This window comes from Falco rusticolus, chromosome 4 (genome assembly GCF_015220075.1).
Source record: "Falco rusticolus isolate bFalRus1 chromosome 4, bFalRus1.pri, whole genome shotgun sequence".
Classification (NCBI taxonomy): domain Eukaryota; kingdom Metazoa; phylum Chordata; class Aves; order Falconiformes; family Falconidae; genus Falco; species Falco rusticolus.
The window spans coordinates 94,301,841-94,326,951 of NC_051190.1; the positions used below are offsets into that span (position 1 = coordinate 94,301,841).

At 45.6% G+C, this 25,111-nt stretch overlaps 1 protein-coding gene across 2 annotated transcripts in view; it reads left to right on the forward strand.

Moving 5' to 3' along the window:
• EEPD1 (endonuclease/exonuclease/phosphatase family domain containing 1) overlaps positions 1 to 24,106 on the forward strand; it is a 64,271-nt gene extending 40,165 nt beyond the window's left edge. The window contains exons 3-7 of one of the 2 annotated variants that reach the window (XM_037384937.1): positions 11,742 to 11,852; positions 15,178 to 15,312; positions 16,499 to 16,631; positions 21,970 to 22,164; positions 22,273 to 24,106. In XM_037384937.1, coding sequence (XP_037240834.1) covers positions 11,742 to 11,852; positions 15,178 to 15,312; positions 16,499 to 16,631; positions 21,970 to 22,164; positions 22,273 to 22,472 — 774 coding nt within the window. In that variant the 3' untranslated portion in view covers positions 22,473 to 24,106. The remainder of the gene's footprint in view (positions 1 to 11,741; positions 11,853 to 15,177; positions 15,313 to 16,498; positions 16,632 to 21,969; positions 22,165 to 22,272) is intronic. The other variant, XM_037384938.1, reaches the window with a different exon arrangement.
• Positions 24,107 to 25,111: the final 1,005 nt, after the last annotated feature.

Sequence of the window (25,111 nt, forward strand, 5' to 3'; positions counted from 1 at the left end):
ATCTGCTTTTGTTTTCTTGATCCAGTGTACTGTTTCCTCCAGATATTATCTGAACATAAAAAGTATGACGTCAATTGAGGTTCCAGAATTTCCAGTATGAAATGCATCTGCTGGAGGTTTTTATTTATCTTTTGTCTGCTATTTGAGTAGATTGAGCCAGATCAGTGTTTAATCATGATTAAGCCCATTGTAATCTCTGCTCTTTATAAAATCCCTCTCGGAGCAGGTTGTTTATTTGTGAACGGTTACCCCTAGGAGCTCGTCGGCGTTTGGAAGAGAGGTGCTGTTTCCCTTTGCAGTGGCGAGTGTAGGCACATCACTTCTTGTTGGCAAGGATATAAATATGTTTGTGTATGCACTTGCTAGGGCGGTTGGAAGTGAGCTGTAACATGCCTTGACATGGAGCAGCTGGTCACCTGAGGCCATTTGATGGCCCGTCACCGTGTCCTCAGTGAAAACCCCCAGTGGCTGGTCGTGCAGTCAGTGCTGCCCTTGCAGGCAAGCATCGTGCCCTGTGTATAAGCTGGCATTGGCATGGGAGCTGCCATCCATGTCTCCTGGAGGAAGAGTGGTGAAGGGCTGTTGACACCCCACTTCAGGGCGAGGGTCTACCACTGCTGTTTGAGCTCTGCAGCTGCTGGGATGTATCTGTTGCCCCTGCAGCCAAAATGTCCTGCCCTGTTGCTGCCATTAGTTTTTTGGAGAGTGCAGTCACAGAGCCATCCCGGAGAGGTAGGGACGAATTGTTATCCTTGATTTATGGAGGCGTGCTGGAGTTGCAAGGAAATCACATGATCTTGGCAGAATCACCTAAGATGACCGACTCCGAGCCGAGTCAGGAAGTGAACCTCACTCTCCTGAGTCCCAGGCACTCTTCTAACGCCAAGACAGTCCTTCCTCTTTGATGTGAATTGCTTTTACTGCAGTAGGCGTGTACCCCAGAACTGCAGTTAGTTCAGCACTGAGTGTGTGCGTATTTTTAAATGCCATGAGCTCCCCGTACACTGTGAGCCGGCCCGTCTTGCAATCTTGCTTCACTTCAGAGCTGTTAAAAAATGATAAGGCAATTGGCAGTGAAAGAATTAGTTGCTGTAAATGAGTTATATTTACTGCCTGTTCTTAGAACTATCCTTTCCAGAAAGAGGTTGACTCATTTGAAACTTAAGTGCATGTGGATGTCCTCTAGAGTCAGCTAAGGAAATGGCAGTCTTGCTTTCAGAGAACAGAAAAAGGAGGTGTAGACGTGGCCACTGGCTCAGTCGGGACCTTTCATCAGTCTCTTCCAGCCCTGTTGCTGCCTTATTTTTCTGTTCCCCATTTCTAGAGAGGAGAGGTAGAGTCCAGTCTCTCACTGTCTCCTTTGCCTTTTTCACCCTTGGGATGGACTTCTGCATAATTCATCAGCTGAAGAAGGTTGCCCTGTTCCTTCAAAGCCATCATGTAGTCCATGATTGACCGCTCAGAGCAAAAGGAGATTATTACAAATTGTCAACTGATTTTGTTTTAATTCTTTTTCTTATCTTATTCCCTATTACTTACCCTTTTGCTCTCCCGCACCCTTCCTGTATTTCCCCCTATCTCTTTCCCTTGGCTTGCTTGTTTATCTGAGTGCAGGTGGGACTCTGGGGTGCAAAGTCTTTTTCGCAGACTTCACCCCCTGAGGTCAAGAAATCTCAGGGCGAAGGGAAGTATAGCTGTTATTGTGAAGGAACCATTTTTGGCTGGGTGGACCTGAAAACAGTGTTGACACCGTTTCTTGCAATACAGGAGGCTTGTTTGGGATTATCCTACCCACTAAATTGACTTGGGAACCCTGCAGCTATATAGTGTTTGCCTCTGGCTTTTCAATTCTTCTCCTCCATTCTGTCCTCTAGGAGGCATCTAGATGGCTAGAAGCTTAAGGAGATGTGTTGGTGGACCTTATAGCTCTGGCCAGCTCCGTGATGATTTCAGTATCTCTTGGTATGGGACCTTGTCTTTCCAGGCCCCTCTGCTGCAAACTACCATCAAGTGGTCAGTGGTGCTGGAAGCACAGGCCCTCATCTACTAATATCTCTGGCATCTTTGGTCTTGGCTGGAATTTTTAATCTTGAGTTGCATTGTCCGTCAATGTTCTGATGATCTGTGGACTTCGATAAACAAAACATTAGAAGCCGTGCTGTAGACATCACAGGGAGCTGTGGAGAGCACAGATTGCTCTTAAAATGTTGTCCTTTAGGAGATGCCCTCCGCCCCCCTAGAGCATGGCCGTACCTCTCTGAGAAGTGGTGGTGTGGAGATTGCTTGGTGCACTAGCTTGGCATGCTCTTGTGAGGCATCTAGTCTTGTCCCTGAACAGAAGCAAACCTCACCCATTAGTAAAGTAATTCTCTGCACTTCTGGAACAAGGAGAAAGAGAAAATAATGTGTTTACAAATGCTGGTATGTGTTTAAGTTTTGTTTGTGGGTGGTAGAAGTAATAGAGGTCCTTAGTCAGTCCTTTTTCTGGCTTTCTTCGAGAAGATGGCAGATGGCAAAGCAAGTTCATAGAACAGGACCACTTCTAAGAATTATCAGCAACTTTGGGGAAGAGTGGGTTGGGTTTTTTTCCTTTTTAATAGGCCAACATAGCAGCAAGGGTGTTTTAATGTCAGCCCAAATCGTTAAGTAATGCATATGCTTTCTGTGGGGAGCCAGAGCCCATGGCATTTGTTAGAGCAGAACTTTGGTCAGGGCTGGAGGACAGTCCCGTAGACTCTGTGGAGGGTGCGGTAGTGCATGAAGACAGAAAACCATCTGTTACTCATGCAGACCTATAAGTAAAGAATGTGCAACTTCAGAGGGGAATCAGTATCAAATCAGGCTCTTTAAATTAGGGGCTAGAGGTGTGGAAAACAGTCTGAGATGTGTATGAGATTTTTTTAAAAAGGGTGAGATGACATGTCCTAATGCTAGCAGCCTGGAAGAGATCCTTCTAAAAAAAGTAATGGAATAGGATGTGAGATAGATTTAAATAACTTTACAGAAGGTGGCACAGTGTTCTGTACAGTGGCATAACCAATGCCCAAAGTAAGAATAAATATTTGAGACTGGCAATGGTTGTGAGTCATATTTTATATTTTTCTCTTCCTTGTTTTTGTGTTCGTACCACAGGAAAGAATGCTTGCTCTAAGCAGAGATGTAAATCTGTTGGGGAAAACAGTTATACTAACAGTAGAAAAGAAATGGATGGAAGTAAAATGCCCAGTGAATAACTATTTTTGATGCAAGGCACTGTAGAGGCAGCCAAATGGGGACCTTGTAATAATGAGGGCTGTGCCTTTTTCTTGTGTCACAGCAGTTTTCTTAACACCTACTTTTATTCCTTCTCATACTGCACATCAGCACGGTCCCATCTGTCTTTACCACCATGCACATGTCAGGAGGGCACAATTTTTTAAATAAATAAAAAAACCCACCAAAAAAAAAATCCCAAGTCACTTTCCAGCACCTCTGGAAATTAGTAAATTTTTATCATGGGAGTGGAGAGGGAGACCTAGTTATTTTACATGCTCAAGCAGCTTTCCTTGATTAATAACATTCAAAGCTGTAATCTCCCTTTTCCCTTTTGGGTTTGTTTGTTCTTCTTTTGTATTAGCACATTTTTTTCCCCTCCTCTTTTCCTCTGGCTGAAGGCAATGTACGGGTAAGGAGATTTTGATCGTGGCAATTCGATACAGCTCACTGGATGGTTTCTTTTTTGTTGGTTTGTTTTTATTTGGGGTTTTTTTGGTTATTATTGTTATGAACAAGACTATTTGGGTCTAATGTTTCATAGGATGATTTCCCGTTTGCTTTCCATATTAAGGGCTAGGTTCTGATAAACTGATTTTCACCTCATGTAGTGTGAGCAGTTCCTAGGTGAGTAAGGTCATACTGGCGGTGCTATGGTTTTACACCACACCGCAGAAATCGGTTCCTGAGTTTCACATTTCATGAGAAAAGAATTGGCCTGGGAATTAAGCAGGAAAAAAACCCAAAATAATGAGGGGTTCCCAGAAAGGCACCGACTCCTGGTTGCCCGGTGCCTTATATCTAGTGCACGTGAGCATGCCGCTTTGGTCTCTGAGCATCTGCACAGTCCCTGGCCGTGCAGAGCAGTGGCAGAACAGGTCAAAGCGAAGTACATGGGCTCTGCCTAAAAGTGCAGTAGCTCACTTTGTGCAATCTCCTTGTGTCGGTCACTGCTTGAAGCAGTAGCTGTAGTAATACACTTACAGCAGTATTTCTGAAATATCTGATGCCGCACCGCTCTGCTGATCTCAGTGATACCTTCCCTAAGCATATAGCTGTGTTCCCAGAGAGGTCTATCTCTGGTGGCAGAAGTGGCAAAATGAAGCTACTCTTCTTCCTTTGGAAATAATGAGTTGGGGGAAAAAACTTGGAAAAGCACCTGCGTATTTATAACAGACAACATTGTACTAAGTAAATAATTCAGTCTTGGAGTGGCTATGATGGTAGCACCGCTAACCAGCTGAGCAGGCTGTTTTATGACAACAAAAGTGTAGCAAAAGTGTTTGAATTCAACCATTCATCTCTCCTAAAAGCAGCTTGATGAAAAAGGTAACCTCATAGTCATGAGGCTGCTTCTTATTCTTCTTTATATCACACCGGTTCCCTTAGCATGCCATTATTGCTGCTAATGATTACACCGCCTACTTATGCAGAACAAAACACTCTTTTGCAAAGGCTTCAAGAATAGATTGCAAAGATTTGTGACCATCCCTGCCAACTTCTTGAGCCTTCAGTCTTGTATTATATTTAAAAATAAAAGAAGTCCTTAAGGGTACAAAAAGAAGTAGTCAGGAAATATCTTCTGCAAAATGAGTCTGTCCCATGAAGTACAAGGAAAAAGCTCGGCTTGTGAATGGAAACATGAAAAATTAAAAACCCACAAAACTCCTACATGGAGGTTGGCAAATGTGGGTGCTCTTTTCCACAGGGGAAGGGCAGCACAGGTTTCTACCAAGCATCTGTGAAGACAACTTCCCATTAAACGGCAAACTGACTGAAAGATGTTGTGTGTCCCATTTTGATTGTAGGTGGCTGAGCATCCCGTAATTCTTCAGCAGTGGACCCAGCACTTAAAATGTGTTAGGGGAGTTATGGCATTTCTTCTTTCAGTTGTTTTGCTGTTCTGCACCAAAGGTTTCCGCGTCTTCCTTTTGAAGATCTATAAAAAGACATTGTTTATATAAATAATCACTTTTGTTTAGGATGAAGGTAGGAGAACACACCCGTGAATGATCTGCATTGTTGTCCTGGGAACACTAAGATTAAAGGCAAGCAGAGAATTGATTTTATGGGCTAAATCTGTTTTTTTAATCATATATTCAAAGATAAAGAAAGTAATTTCCTCTTAGATATTACAAAGAATTAAGCAGTTGGGTGGCTGTGGTGAGCTGTAACTCATCTGGGAGGGCAGTGTAGAAACTCACCGCTAAATTTTTCCAAAATAAGCACTCAAAAAAGAAAACAAATAACTTGGGAGTGCAAACTTAGGCTACTACCACTCCCCAACTGATTCTGTAAAGCCTGACTTAAAAAAATAAATATCTAATTTGATTCAAACAAGTTCGTATATGGAAACAAATCATTACATGCACAATGTTAAGCTTATCAGCATAATTATTTCCCGCACAGTCATGAAGTACAATGGGTGAGTAACACAGCAGTGGTGGGAAGAGAGGCACCTGTCCAGCTGGATTTGCATCCACGGGCTGGTTCAAAACAGGACCAGGCTGATGCAGGGGCTCAGGTACCTGACGCAGGAAGCGATGCCTTCCGTTTGAAAAGCTTTCCAATCCTGCCGTGCATCATGTAGCTGCTACCTCACCCCAGGGGTGCCTGAATGATGGAGTCCTCTGGTGCTTTGCTTTCAGGCTCCTGGTGCCTCTCTGTGGACCCAGAATTACCCCCGTCCGAAGCAGGCAGAGCGGGCTTGGACGACTTAGTTTCTAGTTATTTATGTGTGTATATATATGTGTGTGTATATGTATATATAGTTAGTTAGTTATGTATAGCTGGGCTTGAAAAATAAGCCTTTCTCATCCTGTCTCCTCGGAGGAGCTCAGTCCCAGAAGTTGCCTTTTTGAAGTGTTAAGCTTAGAAGTGGTCTTTAGTGCAAAGCCGGGAATTGGGATCGCCACGGGGCTGCCAGGCGGTGAGGCTGCAGTGCATGTTTGCTCTCCAGTCCGTAACGTGGTGCCTGGAGGAGTCATTTAGGAGCTGAGCGAGAATCTGATTACCAAAGGAAGGATTTCTGTCCGTCTGAATTGCTGGGATGCACTCTAACAAGCAGAAGCAGCACATTTTCCATAAGAAATGACTCCTGTTCAAGCTGATGAAAAAGCTGTAGGTGCCTTCAGATGGACCAGGGCTCGGGCTCCCAATATGCATGCACGTGAGTCCAACAAATGAGCTCTGTATGTCCGTCACGTGCAAAGGCACATAGAGGTGGTGACTGTGCCTATAGGTACTGTATCATTTCTGAGGATTTGGCTGCTGCTGAGGGGCTCTGCCTTGATTTCACTGCTGACAATGAGTTCATAGAGCTCTTTGAAGGATGCATTAGGTAATGTTTGTGAATAACATGGAGGATGGCAAGCATTTATTTGGACATTGGTCTGGATGGTTTGGTTCAGCTCTAGGAACAACAAACCAGTACATAAAGGATGGGAAAGTATTGCTCCAGGTCTCGATGACCCAGTGCAAAGAGGACACTCTAGCGTGGCAGAAGGGACAGATGAGTTTTCCAAGACTAGTTCTGTGGCTGTTACACTTTCAGTAGATGGGTTACTTGTCTTTTCAGCTCTAACTTCATGGTGTTGGCCAAGTATGACCCAAGAGGGAGAAGTAGAAAACTTTTTCCAACACAAATGTGCAGATATGGCTGAGACTGAAACTGATTCCCTGGAGGGGGGTGGTTCTCCTTTGAAAACACTCATAATTATCTGTCTATCAGACCCCCATCCACCTGCCAAGTTTCATTTGCCTTTATGTAATATCAATGCTTGAGCAACACAAACAGTAAATATTATGCAGTCTTTAATGAAACCTTTTTAGAAGGGACTGGTTGAATGGGTGAAAAATGTTTTGTCTTAACAGAGGGCCACACCAATTTTCTCTCATGTTATTTGTATGGTTCCTCTGAATAGTGTTCGTGCGTGCATCCCCCATGCCAGTGCATGCATATATTTCTTGTGTGTGTATTTTTTGGCTACTTTTGCAAACAGGAAAGGGATGCACTTGGGGGAAAGGCAAACAGGCAGCGAAGGCCTGAGGCCAACACTGTTGTCGGTGGGAAGTGGGATCCAACAGTGAGTCTCTGTTTCAGGCTTTAGCCATAATAACGCTTCCTTTCCCTGCTGTTATATTTGGTTATGGAAGAATCCAGATGGAACTGAAAGGTCTGGTGCTCCTCTGTGTCCCCTTCCTAGTTGCTTCTGCCTGTGGGAAGTGGATGCAGTGTTGTTCAACTGCAGAAGCACGTTGAGCATCCTGGCCATGCTGTGTCCTGCATCCCCGCTTGGCTTGCTTTGCATTGCCATGTGTGGCTGCACCAGGACAACAGTCCTGAAGCCTTTGACCTTTCCTTTGTTTGGTGTGCATCTCTGATACTCATTAAAGGCTGCTCCCTCTCACCTTTCATGCCCCTCTACTTAAAAATAAAGGAACTGTGTGTATGTGACATCTAGAAATGTAATATTTATTCCCTAGCTCTCATCTGTCCTCCTAGTTAAGAGAAATCAAAATCACCTTTGCTTCAATGAAGTTGTTGTTTACGTTTACTGCAGTGCCCTTTTGGCCTGAAAGCTTCTGCGGTAATTAACTGAAATGAACAGTTAATTGCTTTGAGTGGCTTTCTAAAGTTCAGGCAATGATTACTGCACTGAGTCGTACCATGTCATAACAGCAGGCTCACCCTGGAATCTCCTCCTCACTGTCCCTTCTCTCCTCACCCTCCTTACAGCCTCTGCTCTGACTCCAGGTCTGGTGTGAAAGCATCCTCAAACGAGGAATCACTGTCTAGTAAGAAATGTGTAATATATTAAGCCCTAAGACATTATTTTTCTGGGTCACATTTAGTTTCCTTAGGGTTTAGAGGCAGTGCACCCTCATTCTGAGCAGAGGTACTCACCTCAAGGGAGGTCGCTGGCTCGGTGTGGTCCCCAGTGCTGGTGTTACAGGAATAACGTGACACAGCACGGAACGATGTCAGCATCTGGGAGAGGTGACCCTGCTGCGCCTGGTTTGGGACTGGCTGCACAAATACAACCTGAAACAAAGATTAACCTGGGAGTCGCATCCTGAACAAGAGGTGGTGAGGTCTGCTCATGGGCTGCTGCAGGGTGCTCACTGGCATCTCTCCTAGCGGGGCAGTTACTGCACTGGAAAGGATTTAGCTTAGTGCATAAATTAGATGCTCTTGCTGGCAGTGCTTGGAGTGTCTTGGGGAGGCAGGTGGGTGTGTTAGGGAGTCTGTAACTCTGTTATAACCTCTAGCATGTGCCTGCCCAGGATACATTCTTCTCCCCGCTCCCAAGTCCAAGACCCCTTGCCTTCCACGCTCCAGTCCCTCCTCAAATGTGTTTTCCCAGCTTCTTCCAGCTGCCCTCTGTTCTTTTCCAGCATCAGTCACAAGCTCATTCCTGTACCTGTCTCCGCTTCTGGAGCGGCTGGGAGCAACAGGCACTGGCTTCTTATCAGGGTGGACAAAGGGTAATTACATCTTTGGATCCTCCCTGCTTGGGAAAGTGATGTGTTGCTGATGAGCGAAGGCGACAGGGTTTGTCCCAGTTCCTGGGGTGGTGGGCCCATGCTGGCATCTTGCAGGCCACATGGGGGCAATGGGCAGGTACCTGGCACAAGGGGGTTGACCCCTCAAGAGCACAGGCGGCTCTTTGCTTAGAGCGTGCCTGGGGCCCGGCGCTGCCGAGTTCCCGCTCGCCAGCAGCACGGCCTACCCAACAAAAACCAGCACCCAGCAAGAAAGGCGGCTGTGGCATAGGCGTAGTCCAGGGCATCCTTGTGAATAAGCGCTGGTGCTGTTGGTAGATTACTATGTGTGTGCGTTTTGACTCAGTATGTGTAGGACTTAATGAAGAAGCTGATTAACTTGCAGCCTGAAAGGCTCTAGAGAAAAAGAAAACCAGAACTTTTTCCTTAGGAGGATCTGGGGGGGGGAAAAGGTTGTTTTGACTGACTGAGATTTTAATTTTGATTTTTCTTTACACTCGAAGAACTGCTTCTCAAAGGGATTGGCATAGCTCTAACTCAACTTTGCAGAGGAGGAAGGGCATTTTTTTTATTTCCAATGTGGGCTAGGAGCTTGTCTGTATATTTTTACCGTATGAGGGAAAGTGTAATGTTGTTTGACATTGGGTTTTGTGAGCAGAACAACATGATTTGAGAAATGCCCTTCTCACTTCAGCAAAAAAACATGACCTAAGCAAGTATGCTGTCACGGCTTAAAAATCTGTGTGCCTGTAAACCCTGGAAAATGGGCACAGATTAAAGTCAGCTGCTGTAGGCCAAGTTCTCCGTTTGATGCAACCGTACCCAGAATGGGCTGATGGCTTTTTTTCTGAGCAAAGCGTGTAATCTTATTTTTCATCTTTTTGTATGAGCAAAGTTAAATCAAGACCTAAAAAAACCCCAACAAACCCAAACAACAAACAAAAAGTCAATTTGGCAGAAACAAAATATTCAAACTAGTTGACTGCAGATGCTCTTTTTAATAAGGTGATTGTTTCTGTAGGATTTGTTTAGCTCTGTTGTATACTTTATGCTGGCTGGACTTTTTAGGCAGCTGCAACCCAGAGATAAGTTAACTCTTTTTTTGGGTTACAGTTCAACCATTTTTTTTTTCTCTCATTTAAGTTATTTAAATGTTAGAAAACTCATTCACCGAATTCATGCTGTTCAAAGTCATCCGAATTACATCAGGAATGAAAAGTTGTTGCTGCTGTGATTTATTGTGTCTATTAGGGCAGCACCTGGTAATCGGTTGAGAGCAGAGCTGTGTTCCCAGGTTGTGCAGACACCCGGTGTGCCTTCTCACTTCATAAATCAGCCCAGCCCTAGTGCTGCCTGAAGGTATACAGCAGACAATAACGCGGTATGTTAAAGTGGCATCTTGAATAAGAAGCCCCATCTGATCTCTGCATTTCAGAAAACCGTTTTCAAACATGTGCCAAGCACTTTCACTTTGGGTGTGCAACCAAAATGACTCAGCCTTTCGAGGCAAAAAGGGGTTACGCGTATCTGAGAAGCTTACAGCTTCAGCCTCCAGGAACTTGCAGACAAGGCAGTTAGGAAAAGAGCAGGGTTTGGTTTTTATTTTTGAGTCAAAAGATATAATAAACGTGAGAATAGCTGTCCCATCATTTTGCTGATACCCATGTAGGAAGCACTTACATCCATGCAGTTTATCACTCTAGCACTATGAACATTGGCATGTCCTACTGCAAAGAGACACTGTCTAGGGGAGGTTACCATTCGCCTTGAAAACCTCTCTGCATTAAACTGCTGCTTGATTTGGAGGGACACACTGGATACAAGATTTTGTCTGAGGATACTCTTTCATTGTGAAAAACCTCTGTGTTTCAACGCAGGTACTCCAGCGTCAGGTATAACAAAACAAGGCACAGTGGAAGCCCCCGTTGCCCTTCTACAGCGATTTACTTTACACCAGCCCCTTTCTCCTCAGCCAGAGCTGCTGCGTGGCTGGGGTGCTGGGCTGCCAGCTCCAGGCTGCTGGTCCTGACAGCAGCTTTGCAAAAGGCTGTAGCTCTTCCTGCCTTCAAAAAAAACCCCTTTATTTTGAAACTCCTGGCAAAAAGTCTTCTATATTGCCCTTATCAAGGGGTTTCAGATTCCAGAATTTCCAGGGCATAGTTGTTGTTGTTGTTATTCTTCTCATTATTGTTGCTGGTTTTATTATTGTTGTTGTTGCTGTTATTATTTTTATTCGTAGTAGCTGTATTATTATTTCAATCCCAAGATGTTACCCAGGTGGACTTGAGGGCTTTCCGTGGTGTCCACAGTTACAGCATCCCTGCTGTGTTGGCCATTAGGGCGCAGCCTCTATAGCTCTGACCGTGTGCTTGGACACACGATGGTGTCAGAAGGATCTGCTGGATCCAGGTGCAAATGTGCAGCTGATCCTTTTGTGCACGGTGAGTCTCAAGCATGTGTCCCTGGTGTAAAGTCAGAGGAGCCTTAACCCCAAACGCCAGCTATTGAGCTTGGTTACTCTTCTTGTGTTGCACCTTGGCTTCAGTGTTGGAGTGGATCCAGCCACACCACGGGGGCTTCCTGCCCCCCGGGAGGATTCAGCAGCTGTTGGTGAAGCCCCTAGGGGGGTGGGATGCGGTGCAGTCAGCATCTTTGGAGGTGGCACAGAGCAGCCTCCTTTCCAGTCAAACAAATGGCTTTGGAGGGGAAAAAAAAAAAAAAAAAAAAAAGAGTCTGAGGGAGAAATTATTTATTCGTGGCATTTTCACTGAATTATTTTAATTTTTATTTATCTTCATGTAACTTCCAGCTGGGGGTGAGTCAGCCTGGGGTGTGACCATTTCCTTTGTGAACCTTCAGGGAGGGCAGAGAGTGCACCCTGTCCCCCCATCTCATACCAATGCCTTGCTACATGCTTTATTTTGCAATTTTTTTAAAACCCTACCAAGCTGATTTTTTTTTTTACCCCTTTCCTCTCTCTCTAGTTTTGTATGGAGCTGAACCAGCCAACGCTGCCAAACATCCGCAAGTGGAAGGGCCCTAGAGGATGTTGGAAGGGTGTTGTTTCCGAAAAACCCTCAGGCCAGCTACACAAGGTACATTAATCCCCAAGTCTGAACTGTGGCTTTGTTTTTTTTGTCCCCTTTAACCAAGGGCGTATTTTGAATGTTTAAGGCAAAACATTTTGCAAATTTTTTTTGACAGTGTTTGCATCTCTTGTGTTTTAAGCTGCTCTTATAGCTTTCAATTTGGCTGTGCGATTGATTTTTTGGAAGAATTGTTTTCCTCAGCCTGTGGCACACTTCTGCGGAGGAAGGTGTGTGTGTGTTTGGGGGAGGTATGGTGGATAAAAGCAGCATAGAAATACAGAAGAAAGGCTACATGTTAGGAGAAGGAAAGAGTCCTTGGTTTTGCCCCTGGCAGGCTGCAGTACTTCTGAATTTTTTTGTGCTGGGCACCTGAGCTTGTTCCCTAGCCCCTCGCAGGCTGGCATTCAGAAGGGCTCCCCATTTTCCTAGTTTGCAAGTGAAGACCCCGCAGAGGAGCTGTGCAGCCTGCCATCCTCATCTGAAAGAGGAGTTTATCTTATGTGTTCCCCAAAGAGCTCTGCGCAGGTGTTTAAAATGCTAGACTCCCTTTGAAATCTGCACCGTGCTGCTCTGTGCTTTTCCCTGCAGTATCTTCTGCTGTGGGAATATAGAAATGTGCTGCAGTGAGGTCCTCATTTATAAGGTGGTGACAGCTGCACCTGCTACCCATGACAGTATTCAAGGTATAGCTACATCAGGCTGGACACCACTAACGGTGCCCAAAAGCAGTTTCTCCCAAGGGATGTTTCTTTTTTTTCCCTTTAAGGGTGCTAATGAGTTTTCAGAGCAAGGTCCTCCTAGGGCTTGCTGCTGAATGGGATCATTCTGATGATGAAGTTATTGCAGTGTGGATGTTGTTGTTCGGCAGAAGCAGGAACCGAGACCTGTCATGTAATGAATAGTGCCCAGCAGTACATAGGACTGTCTCTATCTGTTCTGAGCACTGTCATTATTAAACATGTGGCTACAGTTGTCTCCCGTAATCGCTGCTCAGAATCTGCATTTCCTTAATTTGACTTTTCCAAATCAGGTTGCATCACGATTCACTGTTTTTAGACTGATGTTTTTGGAGGTGCATCTCCTTTCATTGCCCTTCTGAGTAAAATCCAAGAATGAGGAAAAAAACCCAAAAACCACCAAAGCAAAACCCACCATGTGAGCAGTGCAAGGACTGGACTCTGGCTGCCACTAGAAAGACACAGAGGGTGCGAATTGTCTGAGGTTTAATGCAATTTACATTTAATTCTGATGCAGAGTGTAAATCCCCTTCAGGACATTTTTATTCCTGGCTACAATTTTCCTTTGGAATCTCTTGTTAGGCCAGATCGTTAAAACACTGAATTTAAAAAGTTGTGTAAAGTGGTCGAAGTTGTTCCCTCTGCTCTTTTTTTCCCCTCCAAGAATTATGAATAATTGTCTCAGAGTTTCTATATCCAGAATCTTTAGTCGGTTCTCTCCTTTTTTTGTTTCCAAAAGATATTTCTTTTGGAAAAGATAAAGTATGTTTCCAAAGATAACTGTGGGCCGAGTAAATAAAAATCATCATCTGTCTTGTTTTACTGGTAGAGATGTAAGCATGAATGGTTCCCAAAAATATGGGAGACATCTGTGGCCAAGGTAAGAAGTGTGGCTGTTCCTTTTAGCTGCTGTAACAAAAATCCGGCTGTGCTGGAGAACCCTCCACTAAGCCAAGAAGTCTCTTTACCCCTTGGGTTGGTTAATGAGTCTGTCCGGTTTGAACACCGGGGACACAAATGCAATGCAGTGAAGTAACACGGTGTCACCCTGAGTACGTAGTGTCTTTGGCACCAGCTGGTCTCGGGACACTCTGCAGGGTTAAATAGTGGTGGATGGTGCTTCAGGCTGGTGCTTCCACCCGTCCGTGGGCATTTGGCCTTCAACCAAGCAATGCCTTTTGATCACCATGTGGACGCAAAGGCTGGAGCCAGGAAATACCAAACAGCTGTTGACAGCAGGCTTACTCTTCCACATCTTTTCCTATAGCAGTTTCAGACCTTAGACTTCCAGCTGGTGGAATAATTTTGTCGGTATTTTGAAGGTGAGTTATTCAAAGGAGCTAGCAAAGGATTTTAGGCAACCTTAATGTTTTCTTTCAAGGCTTATGGGAAGTCAGCAGAGCACTTGTTTATTGCAGCTGAAATAGAAAAACCCCTCTTCCTTGTGATGGATTTAATTACCATTCGCTAAGGGAAGAGGGTTTGAGTAATACCAAAGAAAATGGTGTTTGGGTGGTGGGAGGAGAGGCTGTCAGGCTTTGAATTAAATACTGCTGCTGGTGTGATTGGGGTGGGAAGCTTTCTGAAAATGCTAATTCCACATCCCAAAGTAATAAAAAAAAAACCAAAACCAAAAACAACCATGCAGGATGATAGAGCTGAAAGGAGTGAAGAGCTGAGCATGAAATGTTTGAGCTGGAAAAGAGATAGAGAAGGACTGAGAGGTCTAGACCATATTTCACACCAAGAGACTGAATGAGCTCAGGTATTTTTAGCTTGTGGGTGACAGAAGGCTGCAAGGTGGCATACGGCATGGCGGGACAGAACAAAGCATGCAGCATCGTCTACTGCAAGTCCTAGCAGTCACCCATTGAGACCACGAGGCACTGAGCTCAGGGTCAGACAAATGGGTAACAAACTACCTCATTACTGAGCACGCTCAGAAGAATCTGGTGGCTTGCCTGGACTAGGAGGGGACCGAGGACACTACCAGCCCAAACACACGCACAAGAGGCAGCATCTTTATCTGTCACCCCTGTGGCGGTCCTGAATGCACTCCACCTGTGTAAGATAATACAATTTATAAAATCCTTGGCTGGCCCGAGCAGTGCTGAAGTTCCCTGGGTGTGTGATGGCCAGCCTGCAGGCGCAAGGAGCTGTGAGGAGCAGAACAGTGTGTTTCAGCTCGGTGCACTCAGTTTGCAGTGAAGTCAGTGGAGCTGCCTGGGAAGCACACCTTCCACATCTCAGGGGGGTTTGCCCGGGGTGGGCCAAAGAAGCCTTTCCACCTGCTCTTTTTATCTCCTGCTGATAGCCCAGGATGCTGTTTCTCCTTTACACTTGTGCACAGTGAGTTGGGCTTCTTGCCCTCAGCAGGCGCTAAGCCCAGATATAAACCTGCATCATATTTTACTGCCACTGCGTGTTTTGGGAGTGATGTATGCCACTGCCAACAGAAACGGTGGTACTGAAACTTGTGGGTCAAAGTTTCAACCAGGGGGCTGCATTTGGGCAGAATGTTTTGGTTTTACCTTCTTGCTACTAGTTTTTCTTTCTCTTTTTTTTTTTTTTTTTTTTTTTTTATTAAATTCCAGGGGGTTGAATATTCTGGCTTCCTCTGGGATACAACAGCTGGCATTGAACTGAAAGATGCCTCATTTCAGGAGAATGCACAGACTAATGGCAATGGGAAGCACTCATACCCTCACCCATATCTTGCACATTTCAAGGTAATCGACCCTTGCAGGGTTCATCTTTTGTTAAAAAAAAAAAAAAAAAAAAAAAAAAAAGATAAGATGGAAAGAGACACAGTCTTCTAACAGATAAAAATTTGTAATGAGGCTTTAACCCATCTCATCACTTCAGCACTGTGTCATGACTTGATTATAGGAAGGTGCTTAGTGAGCCTTAATATGTGTGGCAGATCAGCAAAATCAGTCCTTGCCTTTGCTGCTGTGGGAGCAAACCCTACCCTAAGGGAGCATTGGGCACGTGAGGGTTAGTGGATCTTCAGTAGCATCCACACCCACTAAGAGTGTGGCAGAAGTCACCAGTCACCTTGTTCTGCTTCTACCAAATTACCACAGCAAGGACGAGGTGCATACCCAGATGAGATAGATGTATATGTAGAAGGCACAGTGCTCCTGGGAGACTCGAGCTGATCTATCTTATGTCGCTGGCATCCTGCAGTTCCCATTTTAAAGCTTTTTCACTAGGCTGAACCCATCTAAAAGAACATGTGTTTTGGAAGCTGTTCTTGTACACATGCTTAAGCGAACGTGCAAAGGGAGAGAGCCCATCTCTGCACAGGCTGTGATGGTGGGGTCTGGTAATGCTTTGAGAGAAGCCTTAATAAAATAATTACGGATAAATAAATTATTGATTATTAATATTTATTAATTAATAAGGTAAACAGGCCAATGACAGGAGTAAGTATTACTTGTGCCAAATGAGTCCCAGAGGGTAAGCAGAAGGTTGCAGGGAGTCAACAGCTCCTTTCAAGGTACATTAAGTTTCTTGGTTAGTCTCTGTGACGAGCCAGGGCTAATCACAAGAGAGTAGTAATTAGCCCATGTAATGACCATGACATTATTTGTAGCTTATTAACAACTGGTTTTGCATAAACTGATTTTCATAAGCAGCCAACTTCTTTCTGCAACTGTGGTCGAACGAAGCTGTTTGCTTATCAAACCAGTTTCCCCAGAACTGAAAGGGTATCACATTATTAAAAACAAAGCTGCAAAATGCTCTTCCTCCCAAAAACGAGACAAACCAAAGCACACCACATACACAGTGAAGCGAGTCCTAGTCACCCAGTCTTACTACCAAAAGTACTGGGAAGAGGCGCGTGGTTTTGCTTTGTGACCTTCTGTGCCCTGTCTGCATGGCATCAATTTCTCCTCCTTCCTCCCCCAGGTTGGGATGAACGAGCTAACGCTGGTTAACCTTCACCTGGCCTTGTTGTCCTCCACGGGAGAGAATACCGGCAAGAACCACGACAGCCACAAACTGGCAGCCTTTGCACAGACTTTGCAGGAGACTCTGAAAGGTAGGGCAGGTTTTTTTCCTGCCAGCTCTCACACACATGCTGGCCAGTTCATGTAGTCAAAAGGAATTTTTAAACAACTAAAATCTGTATCAGTGCGAGTTGCACAAATATCCTCGTCAGCAACTGTCTTCACCGGTATTTGTATCTGAATGGTGCACAGCGTAGCAAACGTGCTTTTCCCTTGCTCGTCATCTTATAGTCTTTCCTACTTAACACAAACAGCATGGGGGATCCTGCTGGATTTGACACTACTTTTTCAAACAAAGTTCCTTCTGTTTTACCCTAGTGTAAGAGCAAGTTCAGCCAAAAAAAAAAAAAAAAAGAAAAAAAAGAAAAAGACACGACACCAGGGTTAAGACCTATTCCAAGTGCTTTGTGGAAATTACACCTACCTGCTGTCAGAACAAAGTTTAATGGCTTTATTTCCAAAAGCAATAGGTTGTATATATTTACTTTTTGGATAATTGGAAGCACTTGGGAAAACCCAATGCAAATCAGGAGATGGCTGCTAATGAGAAAAGAGAGCAAATCCTGCTTTGGTACCTGGGTGTAGCATTCAGGATAATTTTGCTGATTTCAGGTAAGTTGCTCTGGTTTTACACCAGGATGCAGGACACCAGAATGCAGATCTGAACATGAGAATTGTAATAGGCAGCTGAATTTCCTTACTTCATTTCTGAGAATTTGTTTCTTACTTTGAAGCTTGCAAATTAAATTCAATTTCCTATGAAGCAGAGCAGCATGGTTCAGATTCTAAATGTTGCTGATCTTGTTAGAGGAACAGAAAAATCTAGCCTTTTGTTTACTGCTTAACAAAGATGCATAAGGGTTACAAGGCTATGTGTGATGATTTTCAGCTTGGCCAAGTTTAGCAAGGTTGGTCACTTGGAAGCATTAATGTCCCTCTTCTATAACACGAGGTATTTGCAGTTTTTAGGTGTGTACTATTGTTTTTCTTTTTAAGCTGCAAGAAGTCAGTCAGAGCTATTTTTACGTGCTACTGATTGAAGTATTTGTCCAAGTACCTTGAAACTGGGAAGGATGAAGGTAAACAAAAGGATTGTTTGTTTGATCCCCAAAGGCTGAACTGAGACACAGATAAATGTGTAGCTCTTCTGAAGTCAACGAAGGTGCATTTCCACTGCATCTAAATTTAGACTGTTGGCGTTAGGCCTTCCCTTTATTTCATGTTTTTATTTTCATACAATAGGCATGCTAGTGCATGCTTGCTCTTGGCTTAGCCTTTCACAAAAGAAGAGATTCAGATTCCTCCAAACTTGTGGGATGCAGGTCTTGTTTTCTAAACAAATGGTAGTGCATATATGTTACTTTGAAGTACTGAATTACCCCACCAAAATGAATGTCCTACCTAAAATTACCACCATCCTTCAATCTCTTCCCAGTCAATCCATAAAATACGGGTGATAAGAACTGATTTGTTTGTGGGTACTGCAGTGATTTGAGTTTCTGCTCCCATTTTGCTAACAGACACCTACTCTGTGATCTTCCATTCTTATGAAGAGGCACATGAACATCTGAGGAAATCTGGTCACTACCCACAGCCTGCTGTAATGCCGAGCACTGGTGTCCCCATATTTCTCCCATCAGAGCAGTGGGTGCTTGTTCCTTTCCCCCCCCTCATTCTTTCCCTTCAGCAGTACCAGAGAGATGCGGTGGCCGTTGGCTGCTCATAGCTAACTCTTTGCAGCAGCCTTTCTGCCTTCATTTAAGATCTCCACCAGTTCATCTTCAGCGTGGTGACCATGGCAGCACACAGATGCTGTTTTGGGTGTGCTGGTAGTGCTTGGACCCAGGGACCAGGGTGTTGGCTTGGTCATCTTCTCCCATCTGACTTGGCCATATTCCGTGGGTTACCCATGCACCAGGCACTAGGCTTGGACCTTTGAATGGTGGTAGGGAGCCTCACATCCTTCACATCGTCTGCTTCTCCTTGTCTCCAGGAAGGATTTAGAGGTTTAAGGGTCTGTTTACTTTACAAGGGGACTCTTTCAGGGCATGGGAAAGTTGGGGAGAGCGTCCTACTTGGGACTGCCACGAAGCAAAGGAGCGTTTCCTGGTTGCTGCAGGAGAGCAGATTTCAACACTGCAGACTTTCTGCAGGCACTGGAAATCCCTCAGCTGCCTGCTGGCACAGCAGGGCTAAATTGTGGCAGCGCTTTGCTTTGCTGGCCGGGAGCCCCCCGCGGGCAGTGCTAAAAGTCGCTGGTGCTGCAGTGAATCTGCAGATGCGTTTGAAAACAGACCAGGCTTTTTTTTTCCTCATCTGAAGAGTTCTCTGTTGACAAGGGCAAGGTTGTTTAGAGCCCGATGGGTGTGAAGGCGAGGGATGGGGGGGGGCACCCCTGAGGGGTAATGGGACGCATGCCTGTCTGCTGCGGGCTGTATCCCACCGTGTCCCACCAGCTGGAGGCTCTGGGTCTTTGTGGGAGGTTGCAGCCTGAGTGTGGGACCTTTACAGTAAAAGTTGGGTTGGCAAGGGAGCGCTTGCTGCTCTGTCCTGTGGGAGGAGAAGGAGGGACCAGATTGCATCAGCTGAGGAGCCTCTGGGTCAGGCAGCCTCTGCTGCCCTGGTCCTGAGGAGGAACAAGCCCTGCCAGTCTCAAAATCTCAAAATCACAGCACAGCACCAGTAGCATTGCCTCTGTTTTCCTTCTCCCCCCAGCTGATTGTAACTGTGGACATTGCGACCACAGTTTTTTTATCAGTTATCCCTCATTATGGGCAAGGGCATGAATTCTTCTGGACCTTTTGCTAAGTTTGCCAAGAGCTGTTGGGGCTTGACGTCTGTCGGGGTCTCAGGAGGCAGACAAGATGCAGGATTGCTGTGCCATCACACATGGCGTGGCTGTCGCAGGAGCTGGCAGAGGCAGGAGCAGGGCTGAGAGCGCGCCAGGACAAGGAAATAAAGTTGGTGGTTATCTCGAAAATTGGTGTTGCCTGCTTTTCCTGCTGAGCGCAGGGCTGCCTGGCCTTTTCCCCGGTGATTCGCAGTCATGGGGGACCCCAGGAGTTCCTGTGAGAGAGGACCAGAAGCAACCCTTTCCCTCCCCGGTGGTAAATGGGGTTTCAGCTTCTTTGACATGCCCCAGCCTACTCCATCTGTCCACTTTACACTGCATTAGGATTCTACGCTTAGTTATTCTGCACGCAAAAGTTTAAACGGGTGAGGAATGCAGCGATTCCTTCCCTGGGCGTGCTGCAGGCTGACTCCTTCCCTCCTTCTGAGCACATGTTCAAGTGCTGGGTCTTTTAGCCTCTGTTACTTCTAATCTGTCCAGAATGGAGCAGTCAGTTAAAATTTTCACTTGTGAGAATTTTTTTCCACAGATTTTTCATATAAGGGAAATAGGCTTGAGGATTTGCTAAAAAAAGTGTCAGTATTTTAAGAATAGAATAGAATCTGTTTTGTGTGGGATCAAGATACTGCTGTTAAGATCCTTGCCTCTCTGTCGTTTGCAAGCACTGCGCCCCAAGGATGTGCTCCAGAGGTTTCTGTAACGGCCTTTCCTCACTCACTCCGGCTGAACTGAAAGCATGGAAGAAGCCGAGTGCTGCCTGGGCCATTAAGCAAGCATTAGTCCTGAAGGTCCAAGCTGGTGAGGTCACGTTTCAGGCTTCCTGGTCCTGGCAAACAGATCTTGGGATTTTGCAATGAGATGTGTGCGAAACCACCAGCTCCCAGCAAGCACTAACTATTGTCCTATTAGGCAAGCGCTGAGTTTTCTTTTGGGTTCTGATGGAGCTTAAAATAGCTCAGGTTCAGATCTGGGTTTTTTTGCTTCTTTTTAAAGGTGGGAAGGCCACTGTCAGGAACACTTTATAAACTAATACTTAAACCTCATGTCATTTACAATATGATCTGTGAATTGCAAAGGGTAGAGAAACCACAGTTTCACTATTTTTTCATCGCCTCTTTGCATCTTAATAAGCAGCATGCTTTGAAGTATTTGTTTTTGTAAGTCATACACTATCAGTCTCGCTGCTCTCCTGCCCTTTCCCAAATCATCTTTCATGCAGTGCGAGACAGGAGTGGAACAGATTTTGCTGTTGAACTTGCGCTCCCTCTCCTGGCTAGCTATTTCTGCAGCAGCAATGCAAAACGAGGAGGTTTATCGGTGAGCACTAGCTATGGTAAAGCAATCTGTCAGCCCACCCCATCTCCACCATCTACACCCACACCTCAATCCCGGGAAGGAAAAAGCTTCCAGACTCTCATCGCTACCCTGAAGTCAGTTTTGGGATAGCTTTTGGTGCATTTGCGCCTCCTTTTAACATCCTCCTCCTCCAGTACCAAGGTGTAACTCAGCAACGTCTCCGTTCAGCTATCAACGTTCTGGAGTTTGTTTTGTTTGATGAAAAATCTGGCAGTGGTTTGAGATGGGCACTGGGACATGTGCATTGTCCTCGTTCCCCAGTGCACAGCTGGGATGTCTCCATCTGCAGCTGTGGAGCTAGGAGAGCACATGTTGTGGATATGAAATTAGGGTCCAGAGTTTCTTTTCTCACTTCATTAGGGTTGGAAGGAAGATGTAACCGAGGTAATTTTCTATTCACATGAAGGTAGGATTGTTCGGTGAGCATTTCAATTCATTCCCTTCTTTTTCTTTTTTTTTTTTTTTTTTAATTCAGCCTTAGACAAAATCTAAGACATCCCAAGTTCAGCGGTATCCCTTCAGCTGGCCAGGCAAAGGAAAGCTGCTGTAGTCAGGGAGTGTCCGTGTGGTTTGTGAATTTACCTTCTGCCGTCAGGCTTGCAGGCTGCTCCACAGGCTTGTTCTTTGGGATGTCTTACATGCAGAAGGTTAGAATAAGCACTGCACTTTTGGGACTCTGGTCTATACCAGCTTAAGGCTGTGTCTTCCTGGGATCCTCACTAAAGTGTCCTTGACTTAAAGGAAATCTACAGAAAGACAATGTTAGGACAAGTTAAAGCTCATGTGTTTCTTGCAGAAAAAGAAAAAAGTAAGCTTACAATCACAGATTTCTAAAAACCTCTAAGACCAGAACTGCTGGTCTTTGAGTTTGTTGCTATCAGTGAATAGCAAGCAAAGGAGGCCAATATAAATGAGATAATATTTAAAAACAAGCATGAAATGCATAGTGGCTCTTTTTCATTGTCATGAGGAGAAAGGCCATGAGTAAACAGCCGGTGAAAAAGCCTTTAAAGAGCATTTCTTCCAGGCGTTCAGAGTGAAGACAGCTTTGCTACTCAGTATTTCTATTTCTCCTCCTCCCATTTATCCTCACTCCCACTTGTACTTAAGCGATGGGTGGATGTCCATTCCTCCCATCCATTTCTACTTTTCCTGTTTTCTAGGAGAAAAAGACGTAATCATCCTTGGAGATTTTAACCAGGCCCCAGACAGCAGTGACCACGACATCCTGAGGAAGGAGAAGTTCCATCACCTGGTCCCTTCCAGCACCTTCACCAACATCAGCACAAAGAACCCACAAGGGTCCAAGTCGCTGGATAACATCTGGATCAGTCGGAGCTTGAAAAAGGTTTTCACAGGTAGAGCTGCTTTTTAACGAGATCACATAACCGTTGCCTAGGTTAATGGTGCATGTCAAATTCGGGTGACTTTACTTACCTTTATCTCTGTGATTCTTTTCCATGCAGGCCACTGGGCTGTTGTGCGAGAAGGTCTTACAAACCCGTGGATCCCTGATAACTGGTCCTGGGGTGGGGTGGCTTCGGACCACTGCCCCGTGCTGGCTGAATTTTACCTGGAAAAGGACTGGAACAGGAAGGAGGTGACACGGAATGGGAATGGGGTGACGGTAGAACGCAACGACTCCCACGCTAAGCACGAACGATGATGTGAGCTTGGGGATGCCTCTTCTGCTCCCCAGGGCGCAGTTGGAGGCTCTGCTCGCTGGCGGCTCAGCGGCGGGGCAGGACGGCCCTCTCCCTCCTTCCCGCTCTCCTCCCCACACCTAGGAAGCAGCTGCACTTGAATTTGGGGGGCTTTGTGTTCCTCCTGGACAGTTGTGGAGTGTCTCATGGCAGTGGAGCAATCTGCAACTTTTGCTGGGGACACAGTGGCCATTTCCATGCCTGGTGATGTGGATGAGAATTGTACAGAAAATAAAGTGTACTTTTAATACTGTATGGGATCTTCGCTAAAAACGCAACCGAGCAGGGCTTTGCTGTGGGGGTGAGGGGGAGTCATGGTTATTTTCCTTTGCCTCCTTGTAAACCGAGGGAATAAGAGAGGCCCCAGAAAGAGAGAGACCATGGGAATTCTTGACAAGTTGCAAATGCCGTTCAGCACTTGCAAAAGCTGCTGGAGCTGGTCCCTACATGACCTGAAAAGAGGCCCGAGTGGTCCCTGCAGCTCAGCCTGGAGAGGCTCTGTTCCTCCACAGCCCCATGGGGACGTGGCTGCCTCTTGTCCTTCCCTGCTTCTCTCCCCATGTTCCCAGCAGGGTGCATTTTGCCCCAGAAAGGCTTCCTGCAGCTCAGCTTTGACGTTTTGTTTGGCGTGCAGCATTCAGTGTTGGTTTTTCCCTGCACGCCAGCCTTCAGGAGATAGGAAACCACTGACTGGTCTTTCTGCAGAACCTAATCCACTTCTCCGGTGCCCTTTGCTTTGCTCCCTGTTGGGGATCTCACAGGGAAAGCCCTTGCCCTCTGAGCCTGCAGCCGGCATCAGAGAGGAGATGCAGCCCTGAATCTTTGCCGAGGAGCTGGTGTTCTGAGCAGGGCTCTGCATCAAGGAGAAATAGGTCATACATCGGTGGGAAGCGTATAGGCGAGACCACATTCCTGTGATCACTGCAAAGGCTCGTGCATGAGTTGCACCAGCCTCTGCCCATTGATTTTTTTTTTTTTTAAGGGTTTTCAGTGTCTCCCTCTGGAAGACCAGGCAGCTATGCATCATTTTCCTGAGCTTCATTGCTGCATAAGCCTGGTCCGGGCACCGCAACAGGGAGTCTGACTACAGCATGCATATGGCAGGGGTGGGGTCTGCTTCTGAGGAGGTTTGTTTCTCTGTGTGTCCTGGGCAGGGAGGACTTTAGGCAGACAGTGCCAGGGATGGAGCATTAGATTTGCCACCTACATAAAATGTTTTCAAGTAGCAACTAATGAACAGAGACCTAGAAGAGGAACATATAAGGACTGGAAAAAGCAATTCAGCATCTGCAGAAGAAATCAGTTGACTGTGAAAGGTGCTGAGCTGCCTGCTAGCCTGGCACCTTCTGCTCTGGGCTGCAGATGGCCACACATTCTGCTGCTGAGCGGAAAGGAAAGCTCTCTGGCATGACTCATTGGGCAACAAAGGGAAAACTACTCCTGAGAATGATAACTGTGATGTGATAGGAGATGTGATAACTGAGGGGTTTAGAGCAAAAAAGTGTCCTATTCTTGTAAAATTTTCATTATTTTACTTTCTGAAGTAGTATCTCATTTCGGGTAGATGAATAAATGAATAAATTCACATGCAAACACACACAGCTGAATACTTCAGACAGCTTTTCTTATACACGAAAAACAAACCTGGAGGAAGGTGGAGTAGCCTGGGTGTGACTCAGACTGAGGGAGGTTTCATTGACATTTCAAGAGGTTAAGTGAATGACTAACAGTTCAGAGCATCAGACCGATAACGTATCTTTACTTGCTTAGCACTCTCTGTTGAAAATGGGATGTGCAGGCATTTGTCCCTGTCATTAAAGAAACCAGTGGTAGAGCTTGGCTCCAGCTTTCATTCCATATTCTTGCTGCTTTGTCCTTTTCCACCATGCACAATTTTTCTGCCCCTTGCTTAATCTGAGCAGCACCAGATCCCCCAAGAAACTCTCACTGAACCACTGCAAAAAATAGGTGAGGGTGCAATAGAGTTGCCTCAGTCAAATGAATATCACATGATGTGAGCAACAATGAAATTCCCAAGAACACACTCACTCTCTTGTACCATCCAGTGTTCGGTAGTGTTTCCCTACCCATAATAAATATGTTTGGAGGCTGAAATGACTTTATAGCTCTAGAAATAAAACTCAGAAGGGCCAGATCCCATTTAATCTGCTGCAGATGTAAACAAATGCAGAGGCACCAAAGCCTAGAGAAGCACCTGCAGTCTCCTGCGTGGGTGGTGGTCTGCATGCAGCAGCACTCGCAGTTGCAGGAGGGGCCCTTGCTTTGGCTGATGAGTTGCCTGTTAGCGTGGGCTGCCAGTGGGGAAAGGAGCTGAGCCCCTCCTGTGAGTCAGGTGTGAGTGTAGCAAAGATTAATGAGGCTGGTCTGTAGCCTGGAGAGGTGATTATCTGGTGAGTAGAAAGATGCCTTGGAATAAGATGGGCCCTACAGGGTCAGAAGGAGGAGGAAAGAGGAGTTTGGTACCTACAGGTGGAGCTCTGCCTTGCATGGAGCATCAGTACAAGGTACGTGCCTGGTTACATCGTGCTGGGAATCAGCAGCGTCTGACCATCTTGATGACTTCACTGGTTTTAAAAAGCTT